Source organism: Amblyraja radiata, chromosome 12 (assembly GCF_010909765.2).
Source record: "Amblyraja radiata isolate CabotCenter1 chromosome 12, sAmbRad1.1.pri, whole genome shotgun sequence".
NCBI classification, from domain to species: domain Eukaryota; kingdom Metazoa; phylum Chordata; class Chondrichthyes; order Rajiformes; family Rajidae; genus Amblyraja; species Amblyraja radiata.
This window is the reverse complement of record NC_045967.1, coordinates 59,713,335-59,738,752: the sequence shown is the minus strand read 5'-3', so window position 1 is coordinate 59,738,752 and position 25,418 is coordinate 59,713,335. Positions and strand designations below refer to the sequence as shown.

General features: G+C 50.1%; 1 protein-coding gene across 2 annotated transcripts in view; it reads right to left on the bottom strand.

The window, feature by feature from the left end:
- The window catches only part of LOC116979259 (diacylglycerol kinase eta-like), a 116,636-nt gene that overhangs the window by 21,759 nt on the left and 69,459 nt on the right, over positions 1–25,418 (bottom strand). For both annotated transcript variants that reach the window (XM_033030865.1, XM_033030867.1), the window contains exons 3-17: positions 23,935–24,015; positions 21,737–21,841; positions 20,840–20,972; positions 19,487–19,593; positions 18,542–18,667; positions 16,577–16,679; positions 15,756–15,918; positions 13,755–13,863; positions 13,091–13,230; positions 7,130–7,208; positions 6,199–6,290; positions 4,881–4,980; positions 4,453–4,714; positions 3,401–3,526; positions 2,391–2,508 (exon numbers count right to left, since the gene is read on the bottom strand). In XM_033030865.1, the coding sequence (XP_032886756.1) occupies positions 2,391–2,508; positions 3,401–3,526; positions 4,453–4,714; positions 4,881–4,980; positions 6,199–6,290; positions 7,130–7,208; positions 13,091–13,230; positions 13,755–13,863; positions 15,756–15,918; positions 16,577–16,679; positions 18,542–18,667; positions 19,487–19,593; positions 20,840–20,972; positions 21,737–21,841; positions 23,935–24,015 (1,844 nt within the window). The remainder of the gene's footprint in view (positions 1–2,390; positions 2,509–3,400; positions 3,527–4,452; positions 4,715–4,880; positions 4,981–6,198; positions 6,291–7,129; positions 7,209–13,090; positions 13,231–13,754; positions 13,864–15,755; positions 15,919–16,576; positions 16,680–18,541; positions 18,668–19,486; positions 19,594–20,839; positions 20,973–21,736; positions 21,842–23,934; positions 24,016–25,418) is intronic.

Here is a 25,418-nt window from a genome sequence, read left to right as displayed (position 1 = left end):
TGGGACTGGGTGGGCCCGGACCTGCTGGAAGTGTACAACGACATGCTTCTAGCCGGCAGCATGTCAGACTCCATGAGGAAGGGCAGCATCACCCTAATCTACAAGCAGAATGGGGAGAGGAAGGATATAAAGAATTGGAGACCCATAACATTGTTGAATGTAGATTACAAGATCCTGTCTAAGGCCATCGCCAACCGGGTCAAGTCTGCTCTGGGACAGGTGATCCACCCGGACCAAACCTGTGCTGTACCTGGCAGGAAAATCTCAGACAGCCTAGCGCTGCTGAGAGATACCATCGCCTACGTGCAGGACAGACGGGTGGATGCCTGCCTAGTCAGCTTGGACCAGGAGAAGGCCTTCGACAGGATATCGCACACGTACATGAGGGACGTGCTCTCCTAAATGGGTTTTGGGGAGGGAATCCGAAATTGGATCAAACTGCTCTACACCAACATCCGTAGTGCAGTCCAAATCAATGGGTGGGAATCAGACAGTTTCCCTGTAAGGTCTGGAGTCAGGCAGGGTTGCCCTCTCTCTCCTGTCTTGTTTGTCTGCTGTATTGAACCTTTTGCCGAGTCCATCAGGAAGGATGCGAGCATAAGAGGAGTGACATTGCCAGGCAGTGGGGGCATTCAGGTCAAGACCTCCCTGTACATGGACGATGTCGCCGTCTTCTGCTCGGATCCAAGGTCGGTCCGCAGATTGATCAGCATCTGTGACCAGTTTGAGTCGGCCACGGGAGCCAGGGTGAACCGCAGGAAGAGCGAGGCCATGCTCTTTGGCAACTGGCCCGACCGATCTTCCGTCCCCTTCACCATCAAGCCTGACTTCTTGAAGGTGCTGGGGATCTGGTTCGGGGGGGCTGAGGCGTGTGACAAGAACTGGCTGGAGCGGATAGCCAAGGTGGGGAGGAAGCTGGAGCTGTGGAGGCAACGCTCCCTCTCCATAACCGGGAAATATTTGGTCATCAGGTGTGAGGTGCTCTCGGGTCTGCTGTACTTGGCACAAGTGTGGCTTGTCCCTCCTTCCTACGCCACGGGGATCACCCGGGCCGTCTTCCAGTACATCTGGGGGTCGAGGATGGACCGGGTGCGACGGGTCACAATGTACAAGTCGGCAGACAACGGGGGTAAAAGCGTGCCCAACGTCGCCCTCATCCTGATGGCCACCTTTGTGTGTGGCTGCATCAGGCAGAGTGTAGAGCCAAGGCACGTGGGCACTAAGTGCCACTACCTGCTGAGGTTCTACCTGTCCCCAGTGTTGCGAAGGATGGGCCTGGCGCAGGTGCCACGCAATGTGCCAGTCAGCTGGACATTGCCGCCCCATCTGACGTCTGTGGAAAGGTTCTTCCGGACCAACACCTTTGACCACAAGTCCATCGGGCAGTGGTCAGCACGGAATGTCCTGCAGGCACTGCAGGGAAAGGACTCGATGGATCCGGTGGCGTAGTTCCCAGAGCAGACTGCCCAGCTTGTCTGGCAAAATGCCTCATCGCCAGAACTGACCAACAAGCACCAAGACCTGGCTTGGCTGGCGGTGAGGGGAGCCCTCCCAGTTAGATCCTTCCTGCACCGTCGGAACCTCACTACCAGCGCACGCTGCCCCCGGGACGGTTGCTATGGAGAGGAGACGGTTGCCCACCTCTTTGCAGAGTGTGGGTTTGCAAAACGAGTCTGGAGAGGTATGAAAGGGTCCCTGGAACGTCACAGAGGACTCTGTGATTTACGGACTGTTCCCAGGGACACATTCAGTGACTGACATCGAGTGCTGCTGGAGTGTCATCAACTCGGTGAAAGACGCTCTTTGGTCTGCCCGAGCGTTGCTCACCACCCAGCAGAGCGAGATGTCCGTCAGGGAATGTTGCCGACTGGCCCACTGCAGACTGCAGGAGTACGTGCTAAGGGACTTGGTGCAGCCAACGCCAAGGCTCGGTGGGGGAGGGCCACAGTCTAGGGTCCTTCCACTGCTGGACATGGGGGGCACGGTATGGTGGAGACGCCCCTCAAATTAAATTAAGGGAAGGTATCCCACGCCAGGGGGCCACATGACTGGCACGGGTGGGGGACATTTTTTTGTGGAACTTGAAATGTCAGATGGAAATTTTCACACTGTGTACACATTGTATATATTTATTACTTGGACAGGGGCCACAGAGTAGCACTGGTGGGGGACTGTTTGGTGAAATTTGACAAATGTAAAAAAATTGTACTGGAAACAATTTGTATAGTCTCTGAAAATGTCGGATGAATTTTGTTTGAATGGTTCAGGAATTGTATATATTTACCAATTGAATAAAGTATATTTTGAAAAAAAAAAAAAAAGAGATCCATGCTCTGAGCTCCTTCAGCATCAGGTCACATCTCAGGCAGGTTCAGAAGTATTTCACTTACGCTGAGCTGAGGTCCTCAGTGGAACTGGTTCCATCCGATGGATCCAGCGTGATGGTGGACACTGTGGAGGATACAGTGATGGTGGAGGCCATGGAGGACACTGTACTGCTCCGCACTACTGTTGGTGAATCGATAGAAGACGGATCAGGTGGGGAGTACAGTCACAGGACCCCCCCCCCTGTAAAACAAATGTCCCCCTGGACACTCATAGCAAGGGTCCCACCTGCCATGCACACACCTCAATAGACAATAGATGCAGGAGTAGGCCATTCGGCCCTTTGAGCCAGCACCGCCATTCAATATGATCATGGTTGATCATCACCAATCAGTACCCCGTTCCTGCCTTCTCCCCATATCCCCTGACTCCGCTAACATTAAGAGCCCTATCTAGCTCTCTTGGCAATGGCTACATCAGGTATACGCCTCGTGGTGACCCATCTACCTGCTCCAGAGTCTTGGGGAAACATCTGCCCCTCTGTACAGTCACACCTGGTGCTAGTCCATTGGATCAAACATCTGTCCGTAGTCACACAAGGGATCATCCTTGGGGTGAAACATCTGTGCAGCCATAAATCTCACTCCCCGAGGAATCACAAGTGAAACAGAGTTATAGAATCATACAGCACGGAAACAGGCCCTTTGGCCCAACTGGTCCATGCTGACCATGCTGTCCCAATCCCTCACATCCGTTCCTACCTGTCTACCTGTCCAGGTGTCCTGTGAACATCTGTGTCATCTGCACAAAAACACCAGGTCATTCATTCATCAGATCTTCCTGCAGGCATCATTCCTGTCCCGATTTGTCAGTCAGCTTCTCATCTGACCAACGGCTCCTGACAATGGCACTTGTAGCAAGGTGTTGGATCTCACACCTACCTCAGCTCCTCCCCAGCCCCACCCTCTCTACACGTCTATGGTGATTGGGACTGTGAGCTGTCGGGGACAGGGTGCGGTGGTGGGGATGATGCGGAGGGGGATGTCCACGGTCAGAGAGAAGCTGCTTTACTTACGTGTCTCCGTGTTCTTGTGTCCTTGTCCATGCTCCTCTGTGCTCTCGCTCTTGAAGACGGGTGGGTTGGCGTTGGGCGGGCAGCAGCCGTGCGTCACTTGGCTCTGCTTGTTCTGTTCATCAACCACTGGAAGAGAAGGTGAATGTTGACTGCAGTCGGGGAAGACCATAACGTCATCGACCAGGGTAGATCTCCAATGCCTCTTTGCGTGCTGGTCCTTAGTGGATCCACTATAATCATGCTGCTCTTCTAAAACCCCAATCCTATTGTAAATCTATTTTAGTTTAGTTTAGAAATACAGCACGGAAACAGGCCCTTCCACCCACTGAGTCCATGCTGACCAGCGATCCCTGCAAACTAACCCCAACCTACATACATTAAGGACAATTTACAATTTTACCAAGCCAATTAGCCTACAAAACTGTATGAGCTGGGAGCTTGGGAGGTAACCGGGGCACCAGGAGAAAACCCACGCTGGTCACGTACGTTCTCCCCGTGACTGCGTGGATTTCTTCGGGTGCTCTGGTTTCCTCCCACACTCCAAAGATGTGTAGGTTTGGAGGTCAATTGACTTCTGTGAATTGTTAATTGCCCCTTGAGTGTAGGATCGAGCTAATGTACGGGGTAATCATTGGTTAGCGTGGGCCAAAGGGCCTGATTCCATGTTGTTTTTATGCAATAATAAAAAGTCTATAATAAAATTATAGACTTTAAGTCTATCAAGTAAATAGAAACATAGAAAATAGGTGCAGGAGTAGGCCATTCGGCCCTTCGAGCCATTCAATATGATCATGACTTGTCATCCAAAATCAGTACCCCGTTCCTGCTTTCTCCCCATATCTCTTGATTCCATTAGCCCCAAGAGCTAAATCTAACTCTCTCTTGAAAACATCCAGTGAAGTGGCCTCCACTGCCTCTGTGGCAGAGAAATACCAGATCTACTCTGCCCTAATGCTGCCCTTCCCCTCGCCCCTGTCTGCCCCTAGTCCAATCACAGGTGCAAGGCGCTGACCATCAGAGTGAACACCTGGACTGAGATCTCACTGTGTTACCTTTCTCTGCTTGCTTGATGATCTGCCTCAGAGCTTTCTTCAAACTGTTGGCTCGCAACATGAGCTCTTCCTTCGACTTGAAACCTTTGGGAGCAGAGTTTGCATCTGACCTGCTGTCTTGTTTGCCTCCGGTTTCAGCAGCTTTGCTCTCACCCTGGCCGGCCGAGCATGGAGGAGAGGTTCCCACGGGGATAATCCGTGCCTGAGATTCGTCACTCAGAGCCTTGACCAACGAGTCCAGTTTCCGGGTCAACATTTCACACTGCAAGAGAGAAGCATGTTCTCATCACCTCAGCCAGTGGGGATTCCCAACCTCCCCCTTACACTAGTCAACACCCAGCATTACAGAGTATTGATGGGAGTATGGGTCAGGGGCTAGGCTCAGGTAGACGGGAGGCTGCTCTCATCCCCGTGATCGATTGACCCACCTTGTTTGTCATTGAGTCTGCCTCTTCCTTATTCTCTTCAACCTGTTTGTAGGCTTTGCCAACCTCAGCCGTGAAGTTGCTGACTGTTTGACAGAGGAACCTGCGCATCGGCAGAAGGTAAACGTTATTGCAGAAGGCAGGAGAATTCCAGGAGCACATGCAGGGTAAAACAAAGAGAGGAGTAGTGAGGAGATTCACAGTGATGGAGTTTCACAGTGGTGAAGGGTGAAGTTCAAGTACATGTAGACAGCGCCATCTGTGGGCATGCTCTGCTACTGCAGGGGGCGTAGCCATAAAGAATTGCAGATAGTTGTTAACAAAAAAAGTGCTGGAGTAACTCAGCAGGTCAGGCAGCATCTTTGGAGAACATGGATAGGTGATGTTTCAGGTCAGGACCCTTCTTTGTAGAGGAGGACAGAACTCCCTGTATGAGATTGATCCCTGGGATGGCGTATGAGGAAAGATTGAAAAGACTAGGCTTGTATTCACTGGAGTTTAGAAGGATAAGGAGGGATGTTATAGAAACATATACAATTATAAAAGAACTGGACAAGCTAGATGCAGGAAAAATGTTCCCAATGTTGGGCGAGTCCAGAACCAGGGGCCACAGTCTTAGAATAAAGGGGGGGTCATTTAAGACTGAGGTGAGAAAAAAACTTTCAGTCCAGTGAAGTCCAGAACAAGGGGTCACAGTTTAAGGATAAGGGGGAAATCTTTTAGGACCGAGATGAGGAAAACATTTTCACACAGAGAGTGGTGAATCTCTGGAATTCTCTGCCACAGAAGGTAGTTGAGGCCAGTTCATTGGCTATATTTAAGAGGAAGTTAGATGTGGCCCTTGTGGCTAAAGGGATCAGGGGGCATGGAGAGAAGGCAGGTACAGGATACTGAGTTGGATGATCAGCCATGATCACATTGAATGGTGGTGCAGGCTCGAAGGGCTGAATGGCCTACTCCTGCACCTATTTTCTTTGTTTCTATGTTTCACCCAAAGAGTTGTGAATTTGTGGAATTCCATGCCACAGAGGACAGTGGAGGCCAAGTTACTGGATGGATTTAAGAGAGAGTTAGATAGAGCTCTAGGGGCTAGTGGAGTCAAGGGATAGGGGAAGAAGGCAGGAACGGGTTATTGATTGGGGATGATCAGCCATGATCACAATGAATGCTGGTGCTGGCTTGAAGGGCCGAATGGCCTCCTCTTGCACCTATTTTCTATGTTTCTATGTACCTGGGGCCAGCAAGTGAGGAGGACATAGTTCTTTCTATATGATCCCAGCAAGTGAGGTGAAAGTCACCAACAACCATCAGAGAGACGTACCTGGCCGAGGAGATGACGTCAGCGTGCTGGTCAGATTTGAGGACATTCGTTAAGTGATAGACAACCAAGTTGGCGTACTGAGATATGGGAACCTGGGGAAAGAGGGCGACTATGGTAAGGATGATCAGTCAGGCAGCGCACTAACGTCATAGATCTGGGCTGGTGGGACACTGTGGGAGATGGGCTGTGTGTCCTAGTGTGGCATCAACCTGTACCCATCTAACTCACCGCACGCTGAACTTTAAACCTCTCCCTGCATCTCAGCCACCACCCACTTGCTCAAATAGACTGAACCTATGAGTGACCGGTAAAAGTAACATAACGTCACACATCCCAAAGACGTGTGGGTGGGTGGGTCGGCTCATTGACTGCTATTTATCACTGTGTGTGGATGAGGGGTAGAATCTGGTGCTAATGTGGGGGAACTCAAATAAAAGTGTAGATGGGTGGTTGATGCTCAGCATGGATTTGATGGGCCGAACGGCCTGTCTCCTTGCAGAAAGATTGCTCACACATGAAGTTTAGGTTTTATTTTAGTTTAGAGATACAGTGTGGAAACAGGCCCTTCGGCCCACCGAGTCCGGGCTATCCAGTGATCACCCCGTATGCTAGCACTATCTTACTGACTAGGGACAATTTACAATTTTACCGTTCAATTCACCTACAAACCTGTACACTTGGAGTGTGGGAGGAAACCTACACAGAGCACAGAGAGAACATACAAACTCTGGACAGATGGCAACTGTAGTCAGGATTGAACCCGGGTCTCTGGCGCTGTGAGGCAGCAACTCCACTGCCTGTGTAAAGGCACAGTGCATCAGTTCCCGACCTGCTCAAAGGAAGGCCCTGACCAAAACCTCCCTTCACCTCCCAGCTCTGATGTGAGTCACATCAACATCGTTACTCAATGCGGGGGGTCCCGCGCACATACCTGGGAGTTGTGGCTCTCATCCTCGGTCACCATGGGAAAAGGATGCTTGGTTGCTGCCTCGTATGTCAGCACGCTCCACCTGTGGGCACAGACCACAACACAGCCAGTCAATACGAAGGGGACGGGGGGGAGGGGGCAGAAGGAGGAGACGGAGGTTGGCGGGCTGGGATGGGGGAGTGGAACCAAAATATCCTATGTACCATTCAGGGTGCAAGGCCAAATGCCATCCTCCCTGGAGTGATCTGTCTGTATTGAATTGAATTGAATTGAATCCTTTATTTGTCATTCAGACCTTTCGGTCTGAACGAAATGCTGTTGCCTGCAGCCATACATGTAATAATAACAAAACACAATAAACACAAATTATCCATCCACCACAGTGAGTTCACCAAACACCTCCTCACTGTGATGGAGGCAAAAAGTCTTAGAGTTACTGTCTCTTCCCTCCTCTTCTCCCTCTGCGCCGAGGCGATACCCCACCTGTACAACACCAGGGCCCCTCAGTGGACAAGAGAACATGTGGTGCTGTGGAACTAAGGGTCCCATTCCACAGTACTGTTCCCAATGGGGGAATTGCACCATCTGCAGTGCATGAGGGATTTGATCCAGAGAAGGATGGGTTGAATGGCATTCCCACTGACCATGGAGGGGAACGTTTAATGTGACGGCCAAACAATCAGATGCTGCCTGACCCGCTGAGTTACTCCAGCACTCTGTGAAACGTCCCCTATCCATGTTCTCCACAGATGCTGCCTGACCCACTGAGTTACTCCAGCACTCTGTAAAACGTCACCTATCCATGTTCTCCACAGATGCTGCCTGACCCGCTGAGTTACTTCAGCACTCTGTGAAACGTCACCTATCCATGTTCTCCACAGATGCTGCCTGACCCGCTGAGTTACTCCAGCACTCTGGGAAACGTCACCTATCCATGTTCTCCACAGATGCTGCCTGACCCGCTGAGTTACTCCAGCACTCTGTGAAACGTCACCTATCCATGTTCTCCAGAGATGCTGCCTGACCCGCTGAGTTACTCCAGCACTCTGTGAAACGTCACCTATCCATGTTCTCCACAGATGCTGCCTGGCCTGCTGAGTTACTCCAGCACTGTGTAGTTTTTCGTAAACCAGCACCTGCAGTTTCTAGTTTTGACTCCATGAAAGCCCTTGTCTGTCAGTGTGAACTATAGGGTCCACAACAGTCTGCTGTTGAGAATTAACTCTGAGACAGGGAATAATTACAGGGCAGTGGGATAGGATAACTGGAGGACTTTTCTTCAGAACCATCTCAGAGAGCCCCACTGAATGAGGAAACGCCCCATGTAAAGGGGTGACAATTGTGGACCTGAAATATGGTTTTGCCAACTAGCGGTCCTGACCTCCCATCTATCTCATTGGAGATCTTTGGTCTATCTTTAATCGGACTTTACAGGACTTTGTCTTGCACTAAACATCTATACCCTTTATTCTGTATCTGTACACTTTGGATGGCTCGATTAGAAACATAGAGAATAGGTGCAGGAGGAGGCCATTCGGCCCTTCGAGCCAGCATCGCCATTCATTGTGATCATTCAATTCAATTCAATTCAATTCAACTTTAATGTCATTGCACAAATACTAAGTATGGGTACAACGAAATGCAGTTTTGTGTCAGTCCGTAGTAGTAGTGCATATAGAAATTTAAAAAAAGAAGATACAGAATAATCAAAAATACAGAATAATTAAACAATGGGGACGGAGGGACCGGAGGAATCTATCGGCGGGACTCCGAGTTCAGCAATGTGATGGTATAATTGTAGAAGCTGTTCCTCATCCTACTGGTACGAGACCTGAGGCTCCTGTACCGCCTCCCTGATGGGAGGAGGGCAAACAGTCCATGGTTGGGGTGGGAGAGGTCTTTAATGATCTTCCCGGCCCGTCTCAGACACCGTTTTCGGTGGAGGGCATCCATGGCAGGGAGCGGGGCACCGATGATGTGCTGCGCGGTTTTCACCACCCGTTGTAGTGCCTTCCTGTCCGCAACAGTGCAGCTGCTGTACCATACCGTGAAGCAGGTGGTCAGGATGCTCTCGATGGTACAGCGGTAGAAGTTGGTCAGTATCTGGGGGGACAGGTGGGCTTTCTTGAGCCTCCTCAGGAAGTAAAGGCGCTGCTGTGCCTTTTTGATCAGCTTGGAGGTGTTGAGGGACCAGGACAAATCCTCCGAGATATGTACCCCGAGGAATTTGTAGCTGGAGACGCGCTCCACCTCAGTCCCGTTTATATGGATGGGGGTATGATTGCCTCCTCTGACCTTCCTGAAGTCGACAATAATTTCCTTCGTCTTCTTGGAGTTGAGGACGAGGTTATTGTTGGCACACCAGGTTGTCAGGTGCTGGACCTCCTCCCTGTAGGCTGACTCGTCGTTGTCACTGATCAGTCCTACCACCGTGGTGTTGTCAGCAAACTTAATGATGGCGTTGGATCCGTACTTAGGGATTCAGTCGTGGGTGAAGAGGGAGCAGAGGAGAGGGCTGAGCACACAGCCTTGTGGCACGCCGGTGTTCAGTGTTATAGTGGAGGAGGTGAGGTTGTTGACCCTAACAGACTGGTCTGTTGGTGAGGAAATCCAGTGTCCAGTTGCAGAGATGGTGGAGATGCCAAGTCCGCTGAGTTTGGTGATCAAGCTGGCGGGGATGACAGTGTTAAAAGCAGAGCTGAAATCAATGAACAGCAACCTGATGTAGGAGTTGTTGTTGTCCAGGTGGGTCAGGGCAGAGTGTAGAGCCGCCGATATGGCGTCCTCTGTAGACCTGTTGGCCCGGTAGGCAAACTGATGGGGGTCCAGTGTGGGGGGCAGGCTGGCTTTGAGGTGAGCCAAGATCAGCCGCTCAAAACACTTAGCAATGACAGGGGTGAGTGCCACTGGGCGGAAATCGTTGAGACTCCCTGTGGCTGACTGTTTGGGCACTGGCACGATGGTTGATGTCTTGAGGCAAGTGGGGACAACACCCTGGGCCAGTGAGAGATTGAAAATGTCAGTGAAGACTGGGGATAGTTGTCCAGCACATGCCCTAAGCACCCGGCCAGGGATGCCATCGGGGCCGGCAGCTTTGCGCTCATTCTCCTTGCTCAGTGCATCTTGTACAGCAGAGGTGGAGAGACTGAGGGGTTGTTCATTCGGGGGTGGAGCAACTTTAATGGCTGGGGTTTTGTTGTCCTGGTCAAAGCGAGCATAGAAATGGTTTAGCTCGTCAGGAAGGGTGGCGTTGTCTGGGGGAGGGGTGTTAACTTTCTGGTAATCGGCAAGGGATTTGATTCCTTGCCACACAAACGCTTTTCACTGTACCTCGGGACAGGTGACAATGGCAGTAGACAGCATGCTGATTGGTTGCATCGTGGCTTGGTTCGGCAACTTGAACGTCCAGGAGCGGAAAAGACTGCATGACAATAAACTACCTTGAATCCTTGAAAAAGTTGTCACCACTGCCCAGTCCATCACTGGCTCTGACCTCCCCACCATCAAAGAGATTTATCGCAGTCGCTGCCTCAAAAAAGCTGCTAACATCATCAAAGACCCACACCATCCTGGCCACACACTCATCTCTCCACTGCCTTCGGGAAGAAGGTACAGGAGCTTGAAAACTGTAACATCCATGTTCAGGACTCGCCTCTTCCCTGCAACCATCAGACTATTAAACACGACAACAAATAAGCTCTGTACTACACAGACTATTATTATTATTGCTTAAGGAAAAACTGCAGATGCTGGAAAAATCGAAGGTAGACAAAAATGCTGGAGAAACTCAGCAGGTGAGGCAGCATCGATGGAGTGAAGGAAATAGGTGATGTTTCGGGTCGAGACCCTTCTTCAGACTCACTTATTATTATTGCACTATATTAGTTTATTATTGAGTATGTGTGCATGTGTATTTACACACACTGAACTTTTTGTATCTCCAGTTATGTACTATGTTTACATATTCCGTTATGCTGCAGCAAGTAAGAATTTCATTGTCCTATCTGGGACATAAACTAAAATATGATCTGCTTTGCTTTTCACAGAGGCTGTCAGACCTACTGATTGTTCCCAACATTTTCTATTTTGAGGTCAGATTTGCGCCCACTGCATTTTATTTTTGGTTTTCATTTACCGTGTAAAATGGTGACAATCGCTCCGAGCTGTGAACTGGGAACAAGGACTGGATCTGATGCTGCCACTGCTGCCAGTACCACCATGGTCCAGGAGAGGGGGCACTCTTCCACGCTAGGGACCTCATCCCACTGATTAATTTAGTTTAGAGATACAGCACAGAAACAGGCCCTTCGGCCCATCGAATCTGCGCCGACCAGCGATCCCCGCACACTAATACTATCCTACACACCAAAGAAAATTTACAATTTTTCCCATAGCCAATTAACCTACAAGCCTGAAATAGACACAAAATGTTGGAGTAACTCAGCGGAACAGGCAGCATCTCTGGATAGAAGGAATGGGCGACGTTTCAATAGACAATAGGTGCAGGAGTAGGCCATTCGGCCCTTCAAGCCAGCACCGCCATTCAATATGATCATGGCTGATCATCCCCAATCAGTACCCCGTTCCTGCCTTCTCCCCATATCCCCAGACTCCACTATCTTTAAGAGCCCTATCTAACTCTCTCTTGAAAGTATCCAGAGAACTGGCCTCCACCGCCCCCTGAGGCAGAGAATTCCACAGACTCACAACTCCCTGTGAGAAAAAGTGTTTCATCGTCTCCGTTCTAAATGGCTGACCCCTTATTCTTAAACTGTGACCCCTGGTTCTGGACTCCCCCAACATCGGGAACATGTTTCCTGCCTCTAGCGTGTCCAAACCCTTAAAAATCTTATATGTTTCAATGAGATTTCCTCTCATCCTTCTAAGCTCCAGAGTGTACAAGCCCAGTTGCTCCATTCTCTCGGGTCGAGACCCTGAAGAAGGTTTTGACCCGAAATGTCACCCATTCGTTCGCTCCAGAGATGCTGCCTGTTCCGCTGAGTTACTCCAGTTTTTTGTGTCTATCTTCTGTTTAAACCAGCATATGCAGTTCTTTCTTACATATTTAACCTACAAACCTGTACCTCTTTGGAGTGTGGGAGGAAACCGAAGCACCCGGGGAAAACCCATGAGGTCACAGGGAGAACGTACAAACTCCGTACAGACAGCACCCGTAGTCAGGCTGAAACCTGGGTTGCTGTCGCTGTGAGGCAGTAACTCTACCACTGCACCACCATGCTGCTCAAGGAACTGTACACTACTATTAAGCCATAAGATCAGGTTTGCAGCAGACTGTAGACTATGATAGATTGGTGTTAGGATCTGGGTGCATAGTGGGTGGCCCCATTGCTACTGGGTCCAGCTTTGTGCTTATCCCCATGTTTTTGGGTGAGGACTGCAGTTGAACATTCAGAAAGGGTGGGACAGTAAAGTTGGACGGGCCTTTCATAGAGTGGCCTTCCTAGTGCTGGGGCCTGCATTAAAGATCTCTTCAAATTCTCGAAAACTTTCTAAGCTTCTTCAGACAAAACAAATTGTGCTGCCCAACAGTTTTGACTCTCGCTCACCTGAGCAGACGTTGACAGATCTCTGCTCCAAATAGGTGCTTTTGAAGAATCGAGGCCAACTGCAGACTGGCTCCCAGGAGAAGTTATATTTGGCTACAGAAATTAGGACGCTCTGTTACTGTTGTACAAGACACTGGTGGGGCTACACCTGCGTACTGTGTTTAGTTTTGGTCCGCCGGCTACAGGTAGGATGCCATTAAAGTTGAAAGTGTGCAGTGAAGATGTTGCCAGGACTCACGAGCCTGAGCTACAGGGAGAGGTTGGGTCAGGCTTGGACCTTGGGGCTCATGTTGTCAACCTCCCTGAGGTGAGCCCTGTCAACTGGTGGGAGTGGGAAGGAGGGGGGTGGTGGGGTTGGGGTTCTGGGTGGGGGGTTGGGGTGGGGGTAGTGCCTCACCTGTCCAGCATCTTGGTGGCCGCTCTCTCCAGCTTGGCCACCACCTGCAGCAACTGGAGGTCATCATCACACAGGCCGCCCCAGCCCAGCACCCGCGCCAGGTCATTGCCTGTGCCCAGTGGCAGCACCCCCAGCTTGCACTGTGGACAGAGAGGCAGACGTTAGTGGGCAGAGAGCAGTGATGACCGGTGGACTGTGGACTGGCCCAGCATTGCGGTAAATGGCCGCAGAGAGTCGCCCAACACCTCTCCCCCCAGTGACCGACTCCCTCTCCATCCTCCACACCACCCCCTCTATCTCCACACCACCCCCCTCTATCTCCACACCACCCACTCCCTATCTCCACACCCCCCCCCTCTATCTCCACACCAGCCCCCCTCTATCTCCACACCAGCCCCCCTCTATCTCCACACCACCCCCTCTATCTCCACACCACCCCCCTCAATCTCCACACCACCCCCCTCAATCTCCACACCAGCCCCCCTCTATCTCCACACCAGCCCCCCTCTATCTCCACACCAGCCCCCCTCTATCTCCACACCAGCCCCCCTCTATCTCCACACCAGCCCCCCTCTATCTCCACACCACCCCCCTCAATCTCCACACCAGCCCCTCTTGAGGTGAGGTTTTCTGACCCACTCTCCCACTGACCGCTGGCACTGACCTGTTTGTGCAGACTGAGCTTGTCCGTCTCCGACAAGACCCACCCCACGCTGCCGTCTCCCCCGCACACCAGAATACGGAACGTGGCAAACTTCTGGAAGAGCCGGAGGCTGCAAGGGAACACGCCACTGTCAGAGAGGATGTACAGAGCGAGTAATGTCCTGCTGCAGGAACGAAACGGTGGGAGACCAGCGCTGTTGTTGGGAGTGGCGACGTGAGTGAGGCCAGCGCTGTTGGGAGTGGCGACGTGAGTGAGGCCAGCGCTGTTGGGTGAACAGTTGGGAGGCATCAGTGGTTTCAGCAGGGCAACACTGAGGTGGTGCATAATGGTCACAGAAGGTCACGTAATGGGGAATACGCCCCAATCTCCATTTACGGGGAAAGTGTGGAGAGAGTGTCCAGCTTTAAGTTTCTGGGCACTCACATTTCAGAGGACCTCACATGGTCCACTAACACCGCTGCGCTGGTCAAGAAGGCACAGCAACGACTGTTCTTCCTGAGGACATTAAAAACAACTGGTCTGCCCAACAGCTGCTGACAACCTTCTACCGCTGCACCAGAGAGCATATTAACGTATGACATCTCTGGTATCTCAGCTGCACGGAGGCGGAGAGGAGAGCTCTTCAGTGCGTCGTCCACAGAGCACAGAGGATTATTGGGACAGAGCTACCAGCCTTGGAGGGCATCTACCACACACGGTGCCTCAGGAAGGCCGTCAGCATCCATAAAGACTCCTCACACCCTTGTAATGGACTGTTCGAACTACTTCCCTCCGGCAGATGTTACAAGGCCTTCTACGCCAGAACCTCCAGACTCAGGAACAGCTTCATCCCCAGAGCTGTGTGTGCCTGTGTGTGTGTGTGTGAGTGTGTGTGTGTGTGTGTGTGTGAGTATGTGCCTGTGTGTGTGTGTGTGTGCGTGTGTGAGTATGTGTGCGTGTGTGTGCCTGTGTGTGTGTGTGCGTGTGTGTGTGTGCCTGTGTGTCCATCTGTGTGAGTGTGTGTGCGTGTTTGTGTCCATCTGTGTGAGTGTGTGTGTGTGCGCGTGTGTCCGTCTGTGTGAGTATGTGTGTGTGTGTGTAAGTACGTGTGCGTGTGTGTGTGTGCGTGTGTGTGTGTGTGTAAGTATGGGTGTGTGTGTGTGTGTGTGTGTGTGTGTGTGTGTGTAAGTATGGGTGTGTGTGTGTGTGTGTGTGTGTGTGTGTAAGTACGTGTGCGTGTGTGTGTGTGTGTGTGTGTAAGTATGGGTGTGTGTGTGTGTGTGTGTGTGTGTGTGTGTAAGTATGGGTGTGTGTGTGTGTGTGTGTGTGTGTGTGTGTGTGTGTGTGTGTGTGCGCGTGTCCGTCTGTGTGAGTATGTGTGTATGTGTGTGTGTGTGTGTGAGTGTGCGTGTGCGTGTGTAATTTACACGTTCTTGCTTCCAGCCTGGGTTTCCCCAGCTGCTCTGATTTCCTCCCACACCCATCAATAATTGTCCGTTGTAAGCTGCCTCTGGCTGTAGGTGAGGGGTGGAATCTGAGGTTAGAGTTGGAGAGATTGTGGGGAGAATAAAACAGAGTGAGTGTAAGTGGATGGTTTACGGTTGACGGAGGCAATGGGTTGAAGGGTTCTGTTCTGGGCCGTGCTCTGTGGGTGCGGCATTGTTTCATTATTCATCCTGGCCAACATTCCTCCCTAGATCAACGTGTGCAGGAAGGAACTGCAGATGCTGCTTTACACCAAAGATAGATACAAAATACTGGAGTAACTCAGCGGGACAGGCAGCATCTCTGGAGAGAAGGAAGGGTGACGTTTTGGGTCGAGCCCCCTTTTCTACCTGTTGAGTTACCCCAGCATTTCATGTCTATGACTAGAAACAGGTTAACTTGTCCATGGAACACTAACAGTCAACTGGTTGCAAGTGGCTGATCTTTATCTCAGCGTTATGACACAGAGTGCTTGCTTGGCTTGTCTACAGCATGTTCTCTCTGCAGGTCAAGGCTGGCGGTGCTGGATGGACCTACCCAAGGTGTGGTCCGCCAATCATCAGGTCAAACACCTGGGCTGGGTTCAGCAACTGCTTGAACTTCCTGAGGAACTTCACCCCCTGGTTGTCACCGCTCTTGGAGTTGACCAGTACAAGGAGAGGGCTGGTGCAGGACGCTGTGTTGGTGGCCTTCCAGAACCCTGGGCAGAAACAGGACACAAGGTGCGGCAACATTAACCCGTCTCCCACACGTCACAGCCGCTCTGTAGTTGTAGCTTCAGCAGAACAGCCTCCAGTTCAGTTTACTTTATTGTCACGTGTACCGAGGTACAGTGAAAAGCTTCTGTTGCGTACTATCCAGTCGGTGGAAGGCCAACACATGATCACAATCGAGCCATTCACAGTGTACAGATACATGATAACGGATTACATTGTTTCATATAATGTAATGCAAATGTCTTAACATTCTCATCACTGAGAATACATTGTATACCTTGTGTTGATATTGATGCCAATGGTCACAATATAGTCATTAAACAATGGTCACAATATCGTCATGTAATGAGCTGACTAACATTTGTCTGGTTTATTACTGCAGAAAGGAAAGCAATAAATATAAAAGTTGCGTCTTTAACAACAGTGCATCCTGTGACATGTCCTTGAAACGTTACTGCACTGGCCCCTGCTGCATTGCTGCATTCATCAGAAACGGTCTGTTGACAGCTCCACCTGTAGTTGTGCACGGCAGCAGTAACACACACTGTGGGTTCAGTACCACTGTCACCATGCAGACGGAGTGATGCAAGCCCCCTGATACGAGCACGCTGGCCCAGGGTGACCCCGTGTCCAGTAACTCACCGTCTGAGTCCACGCTGTTCAGGGCGATTGGAGGGATGATGGAGAGCTGGCACTGCCCCAGTGGGCACTTCCTGTCAAGGGTGTCTTTACACACGTTGTGGACCTGGAACGGCAGGAGCACATGTTGTCAGCTGCTGCTGCTAGTGATCAGTGGAACGACAATGCATGCCATTCACATGCCGTGCCACAGGCCACTCTGACCAGTGTTTGACCAGTCATAACCCCCACAAGAATGTATCCAGCATCACTCAATACAACACGGAACGAGTCCTCCCTCAGTGTCTGATCAAGAAAACTCACTCAACAGCCAAACGATGGAAAAGATGCAGAGTGCTGGAGTAACAGGCAGCATCTGTGGAGAACATGGATAGGTGACGTTTCACAGAGTGCTGGAGTAACTCAGCGGGTCAGGCAGCATCTGTGGAGAACATGGATAGGTGACGTTTCACAGAGTGCTGGAGTAACTCAGCGGGTCAGGCAGCATCTGTGGAGAACATGTACCTCAAACCTCACATGAAAAGGGACAGAAGTGTTTCTGGGGAGAATTCTGAAGTTCCGCGTTAAAACAAAGGATCATGCAGCCAAAATAAATACCATGTGATGGAATAGCTCGGTGGGTCAGGCAGCATCTCTGGAAGACATAGACTGGTGATGTTTAGGGTCAGACTCATGCTGGCCATAATAGAACCATGTTCTCAGTATTTGGTGAGACCATTAGGAAAGACCAATCACTACCTTATTAGGAGAATAAAATGGATCAGATTGACAGCCAGCATTTGCTCACTGTCCACTAATGGTCACAAAGAACAGGAGTAACTCAGCGGGTCAGGCAGCATCTGTGGAGAACATGGATAGGTGACGTTTCGCCACTCTTCTTCAGACTGATAGAGTGGGGGGAGGGGGGGGAGCTTAATAGATGTGGGTGTGAGACAATGCTGGATGGAAAGAATGGAAGGATTTTCGACAGGAACGGAGGAAGAGAGAGCATGAGCAAAGTTCATAGTGCTGCACATAAACCACAGGGGGAGCACTGGATCAGTGGTGAGCTTCAGGGAGAGTTCAAGAGGCTTTTAACTTCTGTGGAGGGAAATTAGTGAAATGAGTTTCAGTTTAGTTTATTGTCACGTGTACCGAGGTTTTGTTGCGTGCTATCCAGTCAGCAGAAAGACTATACGTAATTACAATCAAGCCTTCCACGTGTACAGACACATGATGAAGGGAATAACGTTTAGTGCAAGATCAAGCCCAGTAATGTCCAATTAAAGATAGTGAGGTAGATATTTGCTCAGGAAGGTGCAGTCTTGCAGGGATGCTTCTTGAAAAGCTGCAGAGCAGTGACAGCGGGGTCTTTAACTCTCCCAATACACATGATAAAGGAAGATCTCTGGGGGAAGATGTCACCTGGAGGTGTTGGACCTCAGAAGGGCCACAACGTGGATCTGTGGAGTGGGAATTGTGGGAGATGGAGAACTGGGCAACGAGGGAGTGGAACTGGGGTTGGAGGCAGAATCGAGGTCAGCGGGAATGGGAGGAGGAAGAGGGAAAGGTGGATTAGAGTCCAGGGTTTTCCGTAAAGCCGGGAGTGGTGGGAGTGGAGTAGACAATAGGCAATAGACAATAGGTGCAGGAGTGGGCCATTCAGCCCTTCAAGCCAGCACTGAGATTGATGCGGCCAGGGGAGTGGTTGGTGAGACCCAGACTTCCCCTGAGGAACAATGACAAAGGTCTCACCCCAACACGTTGACCTTCCCTCTACCCCCACAGGTGATGCCTGACCCACCAAGTTTCTCCAGCATTTTGTTGTTGCCGTTTACCAATGATGCAGGAGCTCAGTGAGATAAATTGTTCCTTTAATGTCAAGATCAATTCTCTTCACATCACACTAACTCTCAGATTTAAATACAACGATTAACATGACTAAAGTCGCCCACCCCATAAGTGCGCTGAGGAGGAGTAGAGACTTACAATGGCTTTGCACCAGAGGCACCTCCAGTCCTGCAGCCTCCGCACACTGCCACATGCTTTGTCACAAAGCCCACATTTAGCACTGACTGGCAGGTTCCCCTCCAGCCACTGGTGAGGCATGACCACCTGCAACAGAGTAGAGATTGTATGAGAGCATGATACATGCATGGAGGATAGAGGCATAGAATCATTGATATGTATAACAATAGAGAGGTAGTGTGATACGTCTTGGCATCAATGTGCATTTAAAGAAGAAAAATAGACATAGAATGATCGGATCACCCAGCACAGAAACAGGCCCTTCAGCCCAGTAGTCCATCCTGATCATCAGGTATTCACTAATCCAATCTTATTCTCCCCATATTCCCATCACCTCTCCCAGATTCCACTGCTCTCCCATCCATGAGGGGCAACTTACAATGGGCACTCGACCTACTAAAGCCCATGTCTTTGGGACACGAGTAGAAACCAGGACGCCCAGGAGGAAACCCACGCAGTCACGGGGTGAACCTGTAAACTCATAGACATAGACATAGAAAATAGGTGCAAGAGGAGGCCATTCGGCCCTTCGAGCCAGAACCGCCATTCATTGTGATCATGGCTGATCATCCCCGTATCAACAACTCCATACAGACAGCACCCAAGGTCAGGATTGTGGTTAAATTGGTGAGCCGAAGATTGGGGGGATGAGGAAGGAATCTTCGGGTTAGGGGCAGAAAGGGAAGACGAGAGCAGGAATAGATGTAATGTGGAGTTGTCCAGTGTGGGAAGGAGACCCTGTGTGGGGAGTGGCATGTGTTGTGTATCTTGTAGTTGAACATTTAATATACGGTTTAAAGCAAGGCATGTATATTTAACAAATTGCCTCCCTCTCTTGTCCTCTTTATGTGCCCCATATTTAATGCCCCTCTGATGGGGAAAGACCAGCAGCAGTCAGTGACTTACCCCTTCTTCATCCTCAATAATGTCACTTCCCACAGACGCCAGTGTGGTCCACTTACAGTTGTTGACAGCCCGGACAGCACATCGCTTGTGAGCTTTAAATTTGCAAACTGTCAATCAAAAGAGAAGTTCGTAAGTGATAGGAGCAGAATAAGGCCATTCGGCCCATCGAGTCTACTTCACCATTCGGTCACGGCTGATCTATCTTTTCCTCTCAACCCCATTCTCCTGCCTTCTCCCCATAACCCCTGGCACCCCTGCTAATGAAGAATCTGTCAATCTCCGCATTAAAAATATCCATTGACTTGGCCTCCACAGCATCTGTGGCAAAGAATTCCACAGATTCACCACCCTGTGAAATTCCTCCTCATCTCCCTTCTAAGGGTACGTCCTTTTATACTGAGGCTGTGCCCTCTGGTCCTGGACTCTCCCGCTGGTGGAAACATCCACTGATAAGAGGCGTGTGTGAATACGGCATGCACAGCCCTGAATCTGAGACTCATCAGGTCACCTGCCCCATATTTCCCATCAAGGCGGTCCAGCCAGGATACAAGATCCCAGGATTCCTGTACACCTGGAGCACCATTATGTTTGAGAGAGTATTTACATTTGTACTGAGGTATAGTAAAAACCTTTTGTTTCCATGCTATCCAGTCAAAAAGACTATTCAAGCTGTCCACAGTTTACAGTTACAGGATGACAGGTACAACATTTGGTGCAAGATAAAGTTCGATAAAGACTAGTTAAATATATGTTTGCAGATGTTGGTTTATACTGAAGATAGACACAAAATGCTGGAGTAACACAGCGGGTCAGGCAGCATCTGTGGAGAACATGGATAGGTGACGTTTTGGGTCGAGACCCTTCTTCCGACTTGACTGACTTCATTCTGAAGACTGGTCTCGACCCAAAATGTCACCCACTCTTTTTCACCAGAGATGCTGCCCGACCCACTGAGTTACTCTAGTATTTTGTGTCAATCTCCAATTAAATTTAGTTCAAAGGTCTCCAATGAGGTCAGGACGACACTCGAGCTGGGGAGGGGACGGTTCAGTTGCCTGATAACAGCCGGAAGAGGCTGTTTGTTGACAGTGTCTTGGGGTCATTAGATTTATTTTAATGAGTGGTTCGTCAATACAGGATGCATCTACATGTGTCGTCTGATCCAACTCTGGACGTTCCCAGCTCCTCCTGCCCAGCCTCTGGTGTTGGATCACTCGACACGATTCATCCCAGCGACAGTGTCTAGAGATGGCTCTACACAATCACTGCCAGCCACTGTGGACCTGTGTTTGATCACTCTACACAACTCCCAGCAACAGTGTGTGGGGGGGGGGGGGGGGAATCACCACCCACCTTCACAGGAGAGGCCGTGGGAGGTCATCCCTGGCAGAGCCTCGCGGCAGACGTTACAGAAGGTGGGACGGGCGTGCGACGTGGCGTACCAGTTGTGCATCCCCGAGAAATGCTCCATGTTCAGCTGGCTCGTCTGTGGAAGACGCAACAGTTTGAGTACGTGAGGTAACGACACCAATGAAGGATGAGACATGGGTCAAGGGGCGGGTGGGTCAGTGCGAGGGCACTGGGAGAGGGAGCAGGTCCATCATACGGCAACACACAACGACACACACTTTCACTGATGCTTCCTGGAAAACATGAATACATGTATGTGTCTGCACACACATGCACATACACACACATGCAGCCACACATCTGTACAAATATACATTCACATGCAAGCATGCACCTGCATGCAGACACACATGCATGCATATATACTCACACACACCAAAGGAAACAAATACACATGCATACGCTGACAAACACACCTGCACATATACTCACGCACACGCCTGCTCATGCACCATCAACTTTCACATGCATGGACACAGAAATACGCATGCATGCACACGCCCACAAACACAAACACCTGTGCACACATACTCATACATAAACCCACACACACGCGCAGAAACACATGAATGTGCACGCATTCACGTGCATATAAATACACACACACATATCCCCCCCCACACACACACATATACACACTCACACACACACACCCGCCCACACACATATACACACACTCACACACACACACACACAGTCACACACTCACACACACACACACACATACACACACACACACCCGCCCACACACACACACACACACACACACACACACACACACACACAGTCACACACACACACACACACACAATCTGAAAACGGACTGATCTGTTTCCCTACCTCACAGTTCTCTATTTTCTGGACAGATTTCAGCGCAGTTATCCAAGTTTCCATCTCATTTCTATTCTCCGCACACAGGATTAGTTTCCTGAACGGGGTTATCACCTGAGAATAAACCACAGGTTTGAGGTGAGGAGTAAGAGCTTTAGAGTGGATACAAAGCACAGGTTTCTCATCCAGAGGCTGGTTACAGTTGTGGAGGCAAAGACTCTCAACATCTAAGTGGTGACTGCAGGAGCGTTTACATCCCTGAAGCATGCATTAGGTTTGGTTTTATTGGGCAGTGGGTAGTGTCGCCAACTGTCCCGTATTAGCCGGGACATCCCGTATATTGGGCTAAATTGGTTTGTCCTGTACGGGACCGCCCTTGCCCCGTATGTGACTGCTACCACTCGGGTCGAGGGGACTGTCAGGTCAGAGAGCCACGTCCAGCCTCACCTCACCCGTCCCGACGTAGTGCAGCCTATGGAGTGCAGCAGCAGCACCTCGCCCGTGGCCCCATCGGTCAGTCGGCCCGGCCAGCTGTCCGACCTTTGGACCTTTGCTTACCGCCGACACCACCACCCCTCCTTCTCACGGCCGATCACCGGTTCATGAGTTGGACGGGGCGCCGGACTTTGTGAGCGACGTCGCGCGGCCCGGGCCAAAACTCCTCAGCTGGCCCGCCGGCTGGGCTTTGTGTGCAGTCCAGCACCCGGGGCAACTCATCACTCATTCACCCAGCCACGGCCCAGTCAGTCAATGAATTGCCGTCGGGAATTTGTCCCGTATTTTGACCGTTTGTCCTTTATTCAGGAGTGAGAAAGTTGACGACTGGAGCAGTGGGACTAGGGTTAGGTTTAGGCCTAATGCTAATGCATGCAGTTGGATACTTGATGGTCAGCATGGTCAGGACGGGCCAAAGGGCCTGGCTCTATGCTGTATAACTCAACAACTCTTTAAAGAACCTCCTCCAGCTAGAGAGGGTCCCGTTCCACACAGCAGGTGTGTTAGCCTCTCTCTCCTCAACTGCAAGGCCTATGTTCTGGCATCTCACTGTGAGGTTTCAGACAGGCACATGGAAGTGGGGGGAATGGAGGGATATGGATCATGTACAGGTAGATATGACCAGTTTAACTTGGCATCCATCATGTTCAATATTGTGGCCAAAGCACCCGTTCCCATACTGTGCAGTGCTGGAAACAAACATAGACAATAGGTACAGTAGTAGGCCATTCGGCCCTTCGATCCAGCACCGCCATTCAATATGATCATGGCTGATCATCCAAAATCAGTACCCAGTTCCTGCTTTTTACCCATATCCCTTGATTCCGTTTGCCCTAAGAGCTCTATCTAACTCTCTCTTGAAAACATCCAGTGAATTGGCCTCCACTGCCTTCTGTTGCAGAGAATTCCACAGATTCACAACTCTCTGGGTGAATTTTTTTTCCTCATCTCAGTCTTAAATGGCCAACTCCTTATTCTTAAACTGTGACCCCTGTTTCTGGACTCCCCCAAGATCGGGAATGTTTTTCCTGCATCTAGCCTGCCCAATCCTTTAAGAATTTTATATGTTTCTATAAGATAACCTCTCATCCTTCTGGATTCCAGTGAATACAAGTCCAGTTGACGCATTCTTTCATCAAATGTCATCTATGTTCTATGTTCTAAGAGTGGTCTGCTTGTCGAAGGGACAGGCAAGTGTGGTATTTGATCAGATGGCACAGAAGCTGGCCCTTCGGCCCACCAAGTCCATGTTGACCATTACCCACCCATTTACACTGATCCCACACTAATCCTGTTTTTTTCTCCCTACTTTGCCAACAACCCTCCCCCCCCCCCCCCCCAACCCCCCCATCAAACATTCTACCACTCACCCACATGCAAAGGGTAATTGTGAGTGGCCAATTAACCCAGCGACCCACATGTCTTTGGGATGTGGGAGGAATCAGGAGCACCCGGACATACACAGGTGTCCAACACACAGACATTCTCGTTCTTCGGAGGTCAAAACACACTTGTTTTCTCTCTTTCTAATGAATGGTCATTGACTGGAAACATTAACTCTGTTTCTGTCTCCACAGATGCTGCCTGACCGACTGAATATTGCAGTATCTGCTAAACCCCATCGTCCTGGCCAGTCTCCCTACCACAAATACATTGCCATGTTGCAGCGGGCACACAAAGGAAGGGTCAGGCAACAATCATCACCAACTTACAGTGAAACTGTTGTTGATGTTTTTCGTGCTGGTCTCAGCTACACTCGCATTGGACAGATACACCTCGTCGAATATCAGGGACTGGAATGGCAGAAACAAACTACAGTCAGAATACAGGCTGAAGCAATAACAGGAATCATAGCACAGGATGATTTAGTCCGCAGGTTGAACTAGGAGCAGGAATCAGGAGAAATCCAGTGGGTAAGCTGCCAAAGGAACAGGAAACAGGGTGTAGGTGAATCAGGGTACAGGTGAATCAGGGGACAGGTGAATTAGGGGACAGGTGAATCAGGCAACAGACAACTCTGGGGGCAAGTGAATCAGGATACAGGTGAATTAGGGACAGGTGAATCAGGGGACAGGTGAATTACAGTAAAGGTGATTCACAGCAAAGGTGATTCAGGGTACAGGTGAATCAGGGGACAGGTGAATTAGGGGACAGGTGAATCAAGCAACAGACAACTCTGAGGGCAAGTGAATCAGGGTACAGGTGAATCAGGGTACAGATGATTCAGGGTACAGATGATTCAGGGTACAGATGATTCAGGGTACAGATGATTCAGGGTACAGATGACTCAGGGTACAGGTGACTCAGGGTACAGGTGACTCAGGGTACAGGTGACTCAGGGTACAGGTGACTCAGGGTACAGGTGACTCAGGGTACAGGTGAATCAGGGTACAGGTGAATCAGGGGACAGGTTAACGCATGGACAGGAATCAAAGTCCAGGTTGAATGAGGAACAGGTCAGCAAGTAACAAGATGTGTAAGGACCAGAAACCGAGTCTAGACAGTAATGCTGGAGAAGCTGCAATAAGGAGCTGTTGTGTGTCTTGTACACAGGGTAATCCAAGACCCCAGAGTGCTCGAGATGGAATATTTAGAATGTGGTGGGGCAGATGGAGTGGTTTATTTCACTCCTGTTGATGAACTTGCAGCCGTCCATCACCCACCTTTTGAACCATTCAATCGAGCTAATTTAAACTAATTGAACTATCGACCTTTGAGCTATCTTTACTTGGCCTTTATTTGGCACTAAATGTGACACCATCCTTTATTTGTAGACTGTGGACAGCTTGATTGTAATCATGGATAGTCTTTTCTTTGACTGGATGGCGTGTGACAAAAGCTTTTCCCCTAACCTCAGTACACGTGACAAAATAAACTAAACTAAAATATAAAATAGCTTTAAGGTCAGGGGTAGAATGTTTAAAGAGATGCCCAGTGCAGGTGCTTGAGATTCCCATCTCATCAGCCCATAGTTTAATTGAATAGTGGCGAGTGTTTGAGTAACTAACTGTCATAACCCTGCTGCTAACTTGGAAGTTAGTGATATATATATAAAAAGGAAACATGGTTGTACCAGGCATTGTCTTGTGGCAGAATCATGATAGCCTGGGCACTCCATGCTGTTAGGGTCAGCTTTAGATGATGTTCTCTCAGAAGCCTGGCCAAAGTTCCCCCATCCCCTCCAGATTTGAGTTTG